This window comes from Neophocaena asiaeorientalis, unplaced genomic scaffold, assembly GCF_003031525.2.
Source record: "Neophocaena asiaeorientalis asiaeorientalis breed wild unplaced genomic scaffold, Neophocaena_asiaeorientalis_V1.1 scaffold40, whole genome shotgun sequence".
NCBI lineage: Eukaryota > Metazoa > Chordata > Mammalia > Artiodactyla > Phocoenidae > Neophocaena > Neophocaena asiaeorientalis.
This window is the reverse complement of record NW_020185335.1, coordinates 730,483-744,074: the sequence shown is the minus strand read 5'-3', so window position 1 is coordinate 744,074 and position 13,592 is coordinate 730,483. Positions and strand designations below refer to the sequence as shown.

The following is a 13,592-nucleotide window of genomic DNA, read 5'->3' as shown; positions in this document are numbered from 1 at the left end:
TCTGAAACACTCCCCCACCAGCACAGCCCCTTCTGGCCTCACCTGCTCCGATTTGGTCTCCTCTGATGTTTTTGGTCGCTTTGAAGAGAGAGGAGACTCTGAGCTACCTGGGAAGGAGATGCGTTTGGAGGTTGCAGGAGAATCTGTCAGCTCCTTCTCTGCTTGGCTTGATGATGCTGGAAGAAAAAGCAGAAGATGTAATACAGCAGCCAGACCAGGCCAGCTCCCAGAGGGTTTGCGTTGGGTGAAAATCAACATTCATTTATAGCACAGGATTTTCTTGAAACACCAAAATTAAAGTAGGATGAGCATCCGGACTGATTTATCAGGCATGCTAGAAAAGAAGCAAGTGTTTCTTTTTGTCCCCCATGAATTTCTGTCACTACACAACTTTAACAACTGAACACTAAGAAAAAAAGGTACAGAAATGGACTAAAAGGCTCTGAGTTGGATTAAGCTACATTCAGTCTATTCTGACCTCCCCCAATCAAGACACAATCTGCTGGCTTATGAGGGTGGGTGGGAAAGTCTCACCAATTGCTTTGCCAACCACGAGTCAACCCAAGTACCAGACACACTCTGCTTTCATGGATGTAATAGATGATGTGCTTCCAACTTTACCGTCACAGCTCTTGAAATCACAGCACAGCACAGCACAGCACAGCACAGCACAGGAGACATGATAAATGGGACGGACCCGAGAAAGGTTTACACGGATATCTGCATACAAATGCGTGCAAAAAATGTCAAGTGTGGCTTCAGCAACTTGCTTCTGGGGAAGAAGTAACTGAAGAGTGGAACTAGCTAGGGCGTGACTCCAACTTCTAATCGAGCCAGTGCTCCAGACACAAGAGTTTATTCGGAGTGGGTGGTTCAGAGGGAAAGTGTCCTCTCTGCTTGCCAGAAACATGCCCTCTGCACCCCACTCCACCAGAACAACAAAACACCAACGAGGACGAGAGTCACATAAGAGTGAAGCAGCAAGCAGTGAGCGTGGAAGTGTTGGCGGAAGGAGTTCTCTGAAGCATGGAAAGGGATCTGGAAGATTGTGATGAGAAAACAGCTGGGCTGAAAGGGTTTTAACAAGGATAAATAAGCAGGGCTCCTCCAGTATAAACACAAATCTCCAAATGGTCAGATGTGGTCATTCCAAAACCTGGTCAGTATCTTAAGGCTGGCTCTCTCACTTGTTTTGGACGGGAACTCCATTTTTCAGCATTTTGCTACAAGTGGTAAGAAGAAAAGTCCTGAAAATGGTAGTGAGACAGTACATACCCACTGCCCTCCCTACCTCACTGAAAAATCATTTGACTCAGCACTGAGGTCACTGGTTTAGAAAGCCTCATGTTTACTCTTTGGTCAAACTGCTTTCTGTCTCATCCAGCCTAGTTCCCTAGCGTGTGTTTCCAGCCTTGAAATCTGTTCTGACGTGGATACCCAAGATGCTGTCATTACAGATGTGTGCTTTAATAAACAGTTGTAAAAAATCAATTTTATTCATTAAAATCGTAAGGCCACACAATAATTTTGGAAAATAAAAATGCAAAATGCAGGAAATATTCCAGGAAGTGGATGCTCTTCCCAGAATGCACATCTTCTGATCTTTAACCCCAGTATCTTGGTAACCTGGTCTACATAGGTTTGTAGAACATCTATTATTTAAAAAGTACAAGGACAAGCATATTACACACGGACCCCTCCTCCTCCCAGCACACATTCATAACAGTACTTTAATCTGTCTCGAATCGACTTCAAACCCATTTTCTTCTTAATGGGAGTTATTCATTTTCACTTGAAAGGTAATACATGACGGCTGGATATTTAATGTGATGGGCTGGCTGCCGATTAACTAGGTGCTGTATGTGACATTCTAGTCTGGTTCCCACGGCCCACTTCCCATCTCCCAGCCCCCCGCAGACCTGATCCCGCGAAACCTTGCGTCGCGGGTTTTAGACCTCGGAGTGTGATGGGCCCCCTGCCTGAACACTCCCACAATAGGAGTCTTTTAATTAATGTTTTGGGGATGTAAGATCTTCCTGCCCCCAGAAGGTTTCTTATTCTCCATCGTTTTTCATTTTTGCTTACTGGTTGTCTTCTATATGTTAGCTCTTCTATAGCTTTTCAAAGGCATTCTAAAGATGGGGTGGGTGGAGACGTTAGATGATACTTCAGATGCTTATCTGGTAGAACCATCCTCCACCTTCCCCATTTCCACCTCCAATCTGTAGGATAGGTTAGGTTCAGGGCTTACAGTTAGGAAAGAGCTGCTCTCTGCTCCCCCTTCCCCTAGGGGCAAGCCAAGACGCAGATCCTATTCTAAACACCCATCCCCGTCTTTTTGTTAGTCTGCCTGACCTGAAACAACACTTGCTTTTACAGGACCGTGACACTGCCTTGTCAATGCCCTCAACCTGCCTGCTACCCACCCTCTTCAGAATGATTTTCAACCGTGCAGTTGCTCAGCAGTGTGGATGAACGAGCGCGGAGGCTGAGACCGCCCGACTCATCCACTCCCTGCAAAGCAAACCCAGTGTAACCCAGTGCAGCATTAGCGTCCTCACAGGACCGGAGTCCACCCTCGTCCTTCAAGGCTGAACGCCTGATGAATGGTGACGAGGTTGCAGAGGTGAGAATTCTCGTTTCAGAAGCCACGATTCTTCCCCCCTGCATGGAGAGGGGGACTTCTATTACCTTTGTTTTGTTTTTCATACTCTCAAATTGCTCTGTAACTCTAAAGCTTCCTTTGTGAGCTCAAGCTAAGGAGCTGTTCTAAAGTGTTTTAAAAAATAAAATCGTCACTTGCTCACTCATTCCTCTTTCTCTGGAGTAACACAGCAGCTCTGCTGTGATATGAAATACTGCATCCACTGGTGTAAAAACCTCCGGGGCTCATCTCCCTTCTATGTGGGGCAGTCTGCATTTTTATTAGATCAGATCTGTCTAGAAGTGGACATGAGCCACCTGCAGCTCGCTAGGCTTCTTTTCTAAAGATACGGCCGTGCCTTGCCTATATCGGAGTCTGTTAACACCCAGCTACAATCCCATTGTGCTTCCCTGGGTGATGTGAGGACTGCTCCAAAGAGTTAGGTTAACGAGGCTGACAGGCCCCTCCTAGCTTGACCCCAGACATTAAAACGTCAATCCCTATGAAAACATGGTACCAGAGATTTTATAAAATTTCTGTAGATGGGTAAACAGTTGCGCAAGTTCTCCATCAGCGGGCTGGAAGAGGGTTCACTACTGACAATGACAGTCTAAGGTTTTCTCAAGCTTCTTCTCTCTGAACAACTTCAAAAGGGCCAGAGTCCCAAAATCAGTTCCTACTTTAGTTCTGTCACTAGCATACATTGTAGGCATAAGTAAATGAGGTTGTACGAATACCAAGAGGGAAAGTACTGTGGTTTTCTTTTTTGAAGACTTTTCGAAACTCTGACTTAAATTCCAAGAGCAATGTCACAGTCTAGAAAACATTATTACTTTTTAAAATTAATTACTGATCAGTTTAAGGCCATTATGACGTCACAGTAGTGAAACACAAATTAGATGCGCTCCAGAGACAAGCCATAGTTTAAACAGTGCCTGGAACCACTGGATTATACTGGTAACAACTTCAAGGGTAACTACCTGTAGTGGCTTTTACAATAATGACAAAATGAACTGGAAACAATCTAGATATTTTACAACAGGGCACGGTTAAGTAGACAATGGCACAGCCACTCTACTGAGTATTAGATGACATTACATATGATAGCTATGAAGCAATATGGGAAAATCCTTGAGAAGGTTCATCAGAAAAAAATAAGATAACATATGCATTAGAACATGATACAGCTTTGTAAAAAATAGGTATTAGGAAAAAAGACTGGAAGAAAATGACTGCTGTATTTAGGTGATTGGCATCACGGACCATCTCCCCATTCTCTACGTTTGTCATGTAGTTATATTATTTTTAATACTATAATTAAAGAGTTTAGCGTTTAAATTCAACTGTCCATGAAAAGGTTGATATTTGGATCCATACTGTGCAAAACATCAGGTGGTATTTTTACTTTGCTGGTTAAAGCAATTTTTCCTCATTTTGGCAGCTATGCCACATGAAAATATGTGTTAAATCTCAATGAATCTTCCACAGGCAACATGCTGGGCTCCTGGCACTTCAAAGGGTTTAAAAACGTGGCAAGGAATCATGCGAGTGCCATCGATTACATACTCTGTAAAGCGAGGCAAGAGGGATACTGGGACAATATCGGGGAAATGCAGGGTCAAACCCCAAGCGCAGTCCGACAGGATGTTAGCTGCGGACTCCTCGCCACGCAAACTTTCTAAGGAGTGGACAAACACTTACTCGACTTGTTAGAAGTTAAGGTTGCCCCACTGAACTCGCTGGTGAGGCAGGAAAAGGACCGGCATGGCCTGGCTATGGAGTACAGAAAATTCGAAGTCAACTTTCTGGGCCAAAAGCCACCATTCCACCTTAAACTGTGATGGGTTGGTCACTATATCCGACGAAGGCAAGTACTGAGAGGCAGACCTGATTCATGACTCTCCATTTCATTGTTCCTCTACATTCCAAGCAAAAGAAATTTCATTTCAAAGGGAAAGACACAGTAGTCAGTGCATGGCTTCCTCAGGAAAAACAAAAATCATTTCTGTGACATCAACTTCCAGATATCCTTTGTTTTTAACATATTTGCTTGGGGGTATTTAACCTCTAAAAATAATTACTTAAAAATTTACCCCTCTTGTCATATTAATTAGAGGGAGTAGGGAAGAGAAGAGAGCCAATATGAATTCATGCAAGTTTTGTTTACAATTTTCAAGAAGAGGTTTTATTATGTTCTAAGCATATAGAATAATTAAAACAAGCCTAGTAAGGTTTCAGGTAAGAGGTGACTAACTGTAAAGAACAGGTTAAGGGGGCTTCCCTGGTGGCGCAGTGGTTACGAATACGTCTGCCAGTGCAGGGGACACAGGTTCAATCCCTGGTCCAGGAAGATCCCACCTGCCACAGAGCAGCTAAGCCCGTGTCCCACAACTCCTGCGCCTGCACTCTACAGCCGGCGAGCCACAACTACTGAGCCTGCACTCTACAGCCGGCGAGCCACAACTACTGAGCCCACGTGCCGCAACTACTAAAGCCCGTGCGCCTACAGCCCGTGCTCTGCAACAAGAGAAGCCACTGCCATGAGAAGCCCACGCGCCACAACAAAAAGTAGCCCCCGCTCGCCGCAATTAGAGAAAGCCCATGTGCTGCAACAAAGACCCAACGCAGCCAAAAATAAATAAATAAAAAGTAAATTAAAAAAAAGAAGAATAGGTAAGAACAGTATAATTTAGGGGGCTTATCAAGCGGTCAAGTATGGTAGAAACACAGTCTCTTTAACTTCACCTGATAAAACCACTTTTCCTAGAACAAATTCTCACCCAATCCCAATCCTCACTAATAGACTAAAATCTGACTCACTGAAATTTTGGTGACAGAAAACTTGAGAGCTGTACTTGCAATACCATGTACTGCCAGCAGACTTAATGCCAACACGTGCCTCATTTCTCACCTAGTGATGTGGTCACACAACTCTGAAGCGAGGGAAGGCAGGGAGTTGCTGCCTCCTGAAAAAGAAACCTGAAGAAAAATTGGAAGTGAAGTAGAAATGGAACCTTAAGGTACACAGTTTTTGGCTTTCCCTAATCATTTGCCAAGACATCAACTTGCCCTCCATGACAATCAAAAGTACTGGAAGTTTCAGTTCCATGAGCAAAACTGACTTTCTCATCACTCAACACACCATTGGTGCTGTTGGCATGGTGGACATTCTCTGCCACAGGCCCGCCTTTGGCCAGAGTCCTCCCTTGGGGAGATCCTGGGCATGCGCTGAGCTGTCCACGTTACTGGGAAGTTTCTTCTGCGTTTCTTCTCTTCATGGCATAGTGGCACTCGGAAGTGGTGTTCACCAAGATGCTGACCCCCCTTCCTTCTGGGGACCCCAAGGTGAGCCCACTGAAGGCCTGGGATGCTGCCTGACATGTCATCCTTGTGGAGCGGCCAAAGGCAGCCTCCAGCCCCACTTCTCAACCATCAGACTCTGAGCTAAAGTACCACTGACAGCCCCTCCATCTAAACTTCCATCTCCCAAACCAGCAACATAATGGAGGAGCCAATTAAATGATTATTAATTCATGCTACTTTCCGTAAGCCAGAGGTTCTCATCGCCTTGTGTTCCGTAAACCAGCTTGCCACCTGCCCCAGAAATTTACAGCCATCTTTTATCTCCATTGACTAAGGAGAAAAAAAAAAAAAACGTTCACACAGCTCCATACTCAGTGCTTGAGTTGGGATAATGACCCCAGCACGATAGTCACAGAAGCTTCACCATATTGGAAAGTGGTCATTCAGCTCATAATGAAAATGAGATGAAAGGGGCAGTGAGCCCTCTCCATAGCCCCTTCCCCTCAGCTTCTCAGAGGCCCGACACTCCCCTCTAGAAAGCAGAAATGCACAGTTTCCAGAGGGTCAATCTGTGCTCTGGACTTGTGATCCTCTGTGATACTGTCACTGAATGTGGAGCTGCTCTTGGCATCTGCTTGCAATTCCCTCCCCAGAGGAGAGGCTAAGATTTCGTACTCGCCATCTCCTGCAGAGCTACTGCACTTCAGAAGCGGCCAGAGAGCTGGCTAAATTCTCTCCCTCCCTACGGGGAGAAACAGTTCCTTTAAAGGGTCTGCTCGGCTGCCAACTTGGTCGCTAAACATGCACGGCTCTGCCTCTCACCAAGCACTTAAAGATGATCAAAGAGGAATCGGGGAGTCTGTGCACGGCAAAGGCGCACCCAACGGGGTCTCTACACCCTTACACACCCAGAGTCCAGCCCCATGAGGGTAAGAACCTTCTATTCAAAACACAGTCCTGGTTTCAGTTAAGTGCAGGCTACACTGCTCCTGCATGTCTCTTGAAAGCATTTTAGAGAAGTACTCAAAAAGGAGAAGAACATGCCTAGGTAGGTAGAGCGAGACACACAGGCCTCATCCACTTACCAGACATGTCTTCCTGTTTCCATGAAGGATTTCAAAGAAAACTTGAGTTATACTACAGATGGGTATTACTGATGCTCGGGGAATGGCTCATTATTTTTCTCCTCCAACTCAAAGATGAACCAGATAGGTCAGCACTTTGAAAATCCAGAAGCTCTTCAGTGTTGTTTCTGTTGTTGTTATTTGTTTGCTTTTTATTTGGAAATATAGATTCACAGGAAGTTGCAAGATTAGTACAGAGAGGTCCGTTTCCCCTTCACCTAGGTGTTTCTTTTTAACCAGGGTTTAGATAAAGATTGCTGGGTTTCTCAGATGGAGAGATATACCATGTTCTTGGAGTGGAAGGATCAACACTGTGAAAATGACTATAATACCCAAAGGAATCTACAGATTCAATGCAATCCCTATCAAACTACCAATGGCATTTTTCACAGAACTAGAACAAAAGAATTTCACAATTTGTATGGAAACACAAAAGACCCCAAATAGCCAAAGCAATCTTGAGAAAGAAAAACGGAGCTGGAGGAATCAGGTTCCTGGACTTCAGACTATACTACAAAGCTACAGTCATCAAGACAGTATGGCACTGGCACAAAAACAGAAATACAGATCAATGGAACAGGATAGAAAGCCCAGAGATAAACCCACATACATATGGTCACCTCATTTTTGATAAATGAGGCAAGAATGTACAATGGAGAAAAGACAGCCTCTTCAATAAGTGATGCTGGGAAAACTGGACAGCTACAGGTAAAAGAATGAAATCAGAACACTCCCTAACACCATACACACAAAAAAACTCAAAATGGATTAAAGACCTACATGTAAGGCCAAGACACTACAAAACTCTTAGAGGAAAATACAGGCAGAACACTCTATGACATAAATCACAGCAAGACCTTTTTTGACCCATCTCCTAGAGAAATGGAAATGAAAACAAAAAAAAACAAATGGGACCTAATGAAACTTAAAAGCTTTTGCACAGCAAAGGAAAATATAAACAAGACAAAAAGACAACCCTCAGAATGGGGGAAAATATTTGCAAACAAAGCAACAGACAAAGGATTAATCTCCAAAATATATAAGCAGCTCATGCAGCTCAATATCAGAAAAGCAAACAACCCAATCCAAAAATGGGCAGAAGACCTAAATAGACATTTCTCCAAAGAAGATACACAGATTGCCAACAAACACATGAAAGAATGCTCAACATCACTAATTATTAGAGAAATGCAAATCAAACCTACAATGAGGTATCACCTCACACCGGTCAGAAGGGCCATCATCAAAAAATCTACAAACAATAAATGCTGGAGAGGGTATGGAGAAAAGGGAACCCTCTTGCACTGTTGGTGGGAATGTAAATTGATACAGCTACTGTGGAGAACAGTATGGAGGCTCCTTAAAAAACTAAAAATAGAAGTACCATATGACCCAGCAATCCCCACTACTGGGCATATACCTTGAGAAAACCATAATTCTAAAAGAGTCATGTACCACAATGTTCACTGCAGCTCTATTTACAATAGCCAGGACATGGAAGCAACCTAAGTGTCCATCAACAGATGAATGGATAAAGATGATGTGGCACATATATATATAATGGAATATTACTCAGCCATGAAAAGAAGTGAAACTGAGTTATTTGTAGTCAGGGGGATGAACCCAGAATCTGTCATACAGAGTGAAGTAAGTCACAAAGAGAAAAACAAATACCGTATGCTAGCACATATATATAGAATCTAAAAAAAGAAAAATGGTTATGAAGAACCTAGGGGCAGGACAGGAATAGACACAGATGTAGAGAATGGACTTGAGGACACGGGGAGGGGGAAGGGTAAGCTGGGACCGAAGTGAAAGAGCATCAAGGACATATATACACTACCAAATTTAAAATAGATAGCTAGTGGCAAGCAGCCACATAGCACAGGGAGATCCGTTTGGTGCTTTGTGACCACCTAGAGGGGTGGTATAGGGAGGGTGGGAGGGAGACGCAAGAGGGAGGAGACACGAGGATATATGTATACGTATAGCTGATTCACTTTGTTATAAAGCAGAAACTAACACACCATTGTAAAGCAATTATACGCCAATAAAGATGTTTAAAAAAAAAAAATCCACCTTCCAATGCAGGAGATGCGGGTTCGATCCATGGTCAGGGAACTAAGATCCCACATGCCACAGGAAAACTAAGCCCATGCGCTGCAACTAGAGAGGAGCCTGCACGCCCAACAAAAGATCCCGCATGCCGCAACTAAGACCCGATGTAGCCGAAAATAAATAAAATAAAATAAAACAGGGAGTTTCATACAAAGCAGAAGGACAAGGACCTCCAGATAAGTGGAAAAATCTGGCAACCGGATCTTCATTCCTATGCAGTAGCCATGGGCTGGAGCCGATGCCCCGTGCCCTCTGGATTGCCCCACCCTCCCGATACTGGGCATTCCTTCATTCCGTCTGCCAGCCTCTATGTGTGACACTTAATTTGGGAGATGGGGCTCGAGGAGGAGACAGGAGCGAAAAGAAGAATCTTAGAAAGGGCAGACAGACTGAAGAGGAGGCTGAGGAAAAGGGAGTAGGAGAAGGAGAGGCATCCACAGGGGCCCAGAGGCTGGAAGCTGATCCCAGGAAGGCTGCCCCAGGAGGAGGCAGGGGCTGTCATCCCAAGAAGAATCAGTAGCTGAACCTGGGAAAGGAAATCCTTGTTTCATTGCCTGAGTTCATTGTCTGCTCCCTGACACAGAGCCCCTAAATCCCTTGAAATTTCCTGGGTGACAGGAGTATCTTTTGTTCCAATGAGGTGACTCTGAGTGGTCACCAGAAAGACCAAGCCGTGGTGAGAAGCTTGGGATCTTCATTCTCACCTCCCACCCTTCAGGAAGGGGAGGGGGTTGGAGACTGAGTTAATGATCCATCATCCCTACTTGATGAAGCCTCCATAAAAATCCCAAAATTTTTAAAAAGTCCAGGTTGGCACACCCTAACTCCGTGGGGACAGAAACTCCTGCGCTCAGGACCCTTCGAGACCTTGCCCTATGTATCTCTTCATCTGACTGCTCATCTGTTATCTTTTATCATACCATTCATTAAATCATAAGCTGGTAAAAAAAAAAAAAAAAACAGAACAAAAAAAGATTGCTGGGTTTTTGATCACTCTTCATCATGACCACATGTCTCCTCCTCTCCCACTCCTGCAATCCGGGATTCCATCAGCCAAGACCAGGACTCGTGCCTCTTCTACACACTTCTGTCTTTTAGGAAAGCTCAGTTCCTTCCTCACGCGGCGGGGGCTCAGGGCCTTGCCATCCGGTTAAAGGAGACGTAAGTCTCAAACTTCACGCACGTCACAGAGGTCAGAGCCCCAACATTCTCAAACTCAGCTGTGAGTCAGAAATCCCCTGGAAGGCTTGCTAACACGCAGAAGGCAGGCCCCACCCCCCTAGCATAGGTCTGATTCAGAGAATCTGCATTTCCAGTGAGTTCCCAGGTGATGCCAGTGGTCTGACCACATTTTAAGAACCGCTGTCAGAGCCAAAGCTTTCTGTAATTGGTAGGAACCATACCACCTTGTGGCTGGACTAGAATTAAATAAGGGGGCCTGCAGGCGTGGGCGGATCTGGCCGTCCACTTTCAAATGACTCTTGCTGAAAATGCTATTCTCATCATCTACACTCGGGGACAAAAGCCAGGCCTGGTCTCAAAGCCCGATGTTTTCCCCCTCAGGCCAAAGGTGAAAGATTAAATATGGCTGTCCCTCAGGGAACCTTCCTGCTCTAAACCAACACAGACACATTTTCAAAGCCAGAAATTCAGAAGGAATAACCTCTACGTGTTCTGTTAGCAGTGTAATCCAGAATAATGACAGACTGCCTTGCTTATGAAAGTCTCGGTCTTTCCACGTGCCCTGGAGAACCTCTGTGAAAAGGACAAACACCTCTGGGCTCTTTCCACTTTGCAGGAAGAGGAAGCCTCTTTTTGGTGCTGGCTTCCCAGGTCTTGGCACCTGCAGGCCACACCAGCCCGAGGCGCCCTTTGCTTCGCCCCTGGGAAGAATGCAGAGACCCACACCAGCCCCTGTGCCCGCGAGTCGGCACTCTGGGAATGGGGGGTCAGGCCGTGCTTTCCCAGCGAGCGGCCAGGGTGCGACGGCGGGCCCATGCTGAGTGCTGGCTGCCGCTGCTTGTCTGCAGCTTCGGGGAAAAAAGTAGTGCTAAGTCCCACATCAGAGGCATCAATCTGTTGTACTAATTCCTTGTTGAAATATGCATAAGGCTGCTTAACTACACTGATTTGCGCTCCCAAAAGGCCATCCCGCAATTCAGTTTCAAGATACCTTACTCCCTCTGTGTCAGGTTTATGAATGAACCACCAGTCACAACAGAGCCACCAGCCACCACTTCGTTTAGACCAACATCAGCTGTCGGAGTACTCGTGACTTCTAAACGTTGGGCTGCCACCCTGAGCCTAGCTTGTGCCAGAAGCCAGGGACCAAAGGGGCCAAGACCCAATTCTTCACTTTGAGGTATCAAATCAGCCTGTCTGCCTGTGGCCTCTTGTCAGCTTCCCCAGAGTGTCCTGTCTTCCCCTGCAGAGCCCCTGAGCTGTGCACAGATGCCATCTGCAGCTGTGGTCACAGTGCCCGGTGAGGATGGGGCGCGGTTGGCGGGCACCTCGGAGTCTGCATTATCACTCTGCCCTCTGGCTTCATTACAGGATTGTGACAACCGTGGACTTGGAAAAAGCTAGAACAGGGAGAACCTTAGAGACACTTGAATTAACAGAAAAAAGTCCAGAGGTGCGAGATGTAGGTCAAAACAAGAGGTGATGTGGGTCATGCTGGGACCAGGTTGCAGTTAATTAACAGAAGCTCATCCATCAAATCCAATATTAATTAGGTTAGTCAGAGCCTCTGAGCCCCAACACAGCACAGACTCCCAGAGACTAGACTAGAAGGACACTCTTCCAGTTTTTCCTCCATTCCAAACCTATCTTCATAAGATACTTAACTAAATTTTAAGAGTCAAATGGAACTTGTGACAATAAAAACATACAATCTGGGTCCAGCATGGTGACAGACACAAAGAGCCCTGCCCTTCACTTCTCTGCAACCTTACAAATCAGCTCTTTCCCACGACCCACCGAGGATTTCTCCTCGCTCATTCAGGTTAGCGGGAGTGTGAGAATCTGTAATGGGCGAGAAAAACGTCACTCAGGTCCCCGGAAGGGCTGGAAAATGGGAATGACTCTCCACTTTCCCCCTGCAGGTTTCAAGTACCAAGCAGAATGGAAAGGTCTCCTCTTGGAGTTTGGGAAGCACAGAGGGGAAGCCCCACACCGTGTAATGTTTACGTCAGCATTTCTCTCACCACCACGCTCCAAAGGCTGTGTTTGCTCACAGCCTGCAAAGGCCCAGGACGGCCCATGTGTGTGAAGGGACGGGGGAGGCAGTTCGGGGGCACCACTCCTCCATAACTCCTGTGTTTCCCTGGCCAAGTTCTCTTTACACAGAGGCATCGCACCCCCTCCCCCCACTAAGGAACACAGCACATGGCTTGCAGGGCTGCCACAACCTGGCTCAAGTCCCAGCTGTGTGACCTTGAGCGTTTCAGTTGACTACACTGGACTTTCAGCTTCCATGTCTGTCAGCGGGAGGACCGCGTCTACTCACAGGGCTTCTGGGAGGCTAGCAAGAGAGATTAGGCACACGAAGCCCACCAGGGTCAAGCACACAGCGAGAGCTCAAACATTTGTTGCTATGGTTTCATTTTTAGAAGTGTCTCTGGGAAATAATACAGGTGCATGTGCGGCCGCGTAACCACAGAGTGAGGGGAGAGGCCTGGTTTCAAGGACACGCAAAGACACCCTAAATTTGCCTTTTCTGTAAATCAACGCGGAAGCATTCTACTCACCCCATGGGTTTAATATCTAAAGAGCAGAAAGTTGAATAACTTGCACTTGAAAGTGTTTATGGTTATGCTGTTTTACCAACTGATTGCTAATGAAACATCCAAACAGTATTAAGCACTTGCTAGATGCTAGCGATTACAAAAATGCATGCACGTGGGGTTGGGGAGAGATGCAGAGGCAGAGCACAGGAGATTTTTAGGGAAATAAAAATCCTCTGTATGACATTATAGTGATGGTTCTATGTCATTATACACGTGTCCAAGCCCACAGAATGCACATCAGGAGTGAATCGTGAGGTAAACTTTGGACTCTGGATGATTATGATGGATCAATGTAGGTTCATCATTGGTTAAAAAAAAAAAAAGTACCATCCTGGTAGGTGATGTTGATCATGGGGGAGCTATGCGTGTCGGGGGCTGGGGAGCAGGGCAGAGGGTATAGGGGAAATCCCTGTGCCTCCCTCTCAAGTTCGTTGTAAACCTAAAACAGCTCTAAAAAAAAACAGTCTTTTAAAAAAACAAAAACAAAAATGTATGAATGCCACATGGCCCTGACCATAAAGAGGTGACAATTCTGTTTGACAACTGGAGAAACAGGATCTTCAAGTCTTCTCCAATCTTTGTATAGTAAGAGAAAGCTACTATGTCATGTGTTCT

The 13,592-nt window shown here is 45.7% G+C and overlaps 1 protein-coding gene and 1 long non-coding RNA gene across 2 annotated transcripts in view; one reads left to right on the top strand and one right to left on the bottom strand.

The window, feature by feature from the left end:
• LOC112393365 (uncharacterized) overlaps window positions 1–2,786 on the top strand; it is an 18,704-nt gene extending 15,918 nt beyond the window's left edge. Inside the window, exon 3 of the long non-coding RNA XR_003001901.1 lies at window positions 2,380–2,786. This is a non-coding gene — a long non-coding RNA (uncharacterized LOC112393365). The remainder of the gene's footprint in view (window positions 1–2,379) is intronic.
• Window positions 1–13,592, bottom strand: part of ZFHX3 (zinc finger homeobox 3) — a 238,826-nt gene that overhangs the window by 22,574 nt on the left and 202,660 nt on the right. Inside the window, exon 7 of the mRNA XM_024735570.1 lies at window positions 43–176. Coding sequence (XP_024591338.1) covers window positions 43–176 — 134 coding nt within the window. The remainder of the gene's footprint in view (window positions 1–42; window positions 177–13,592) is intronic.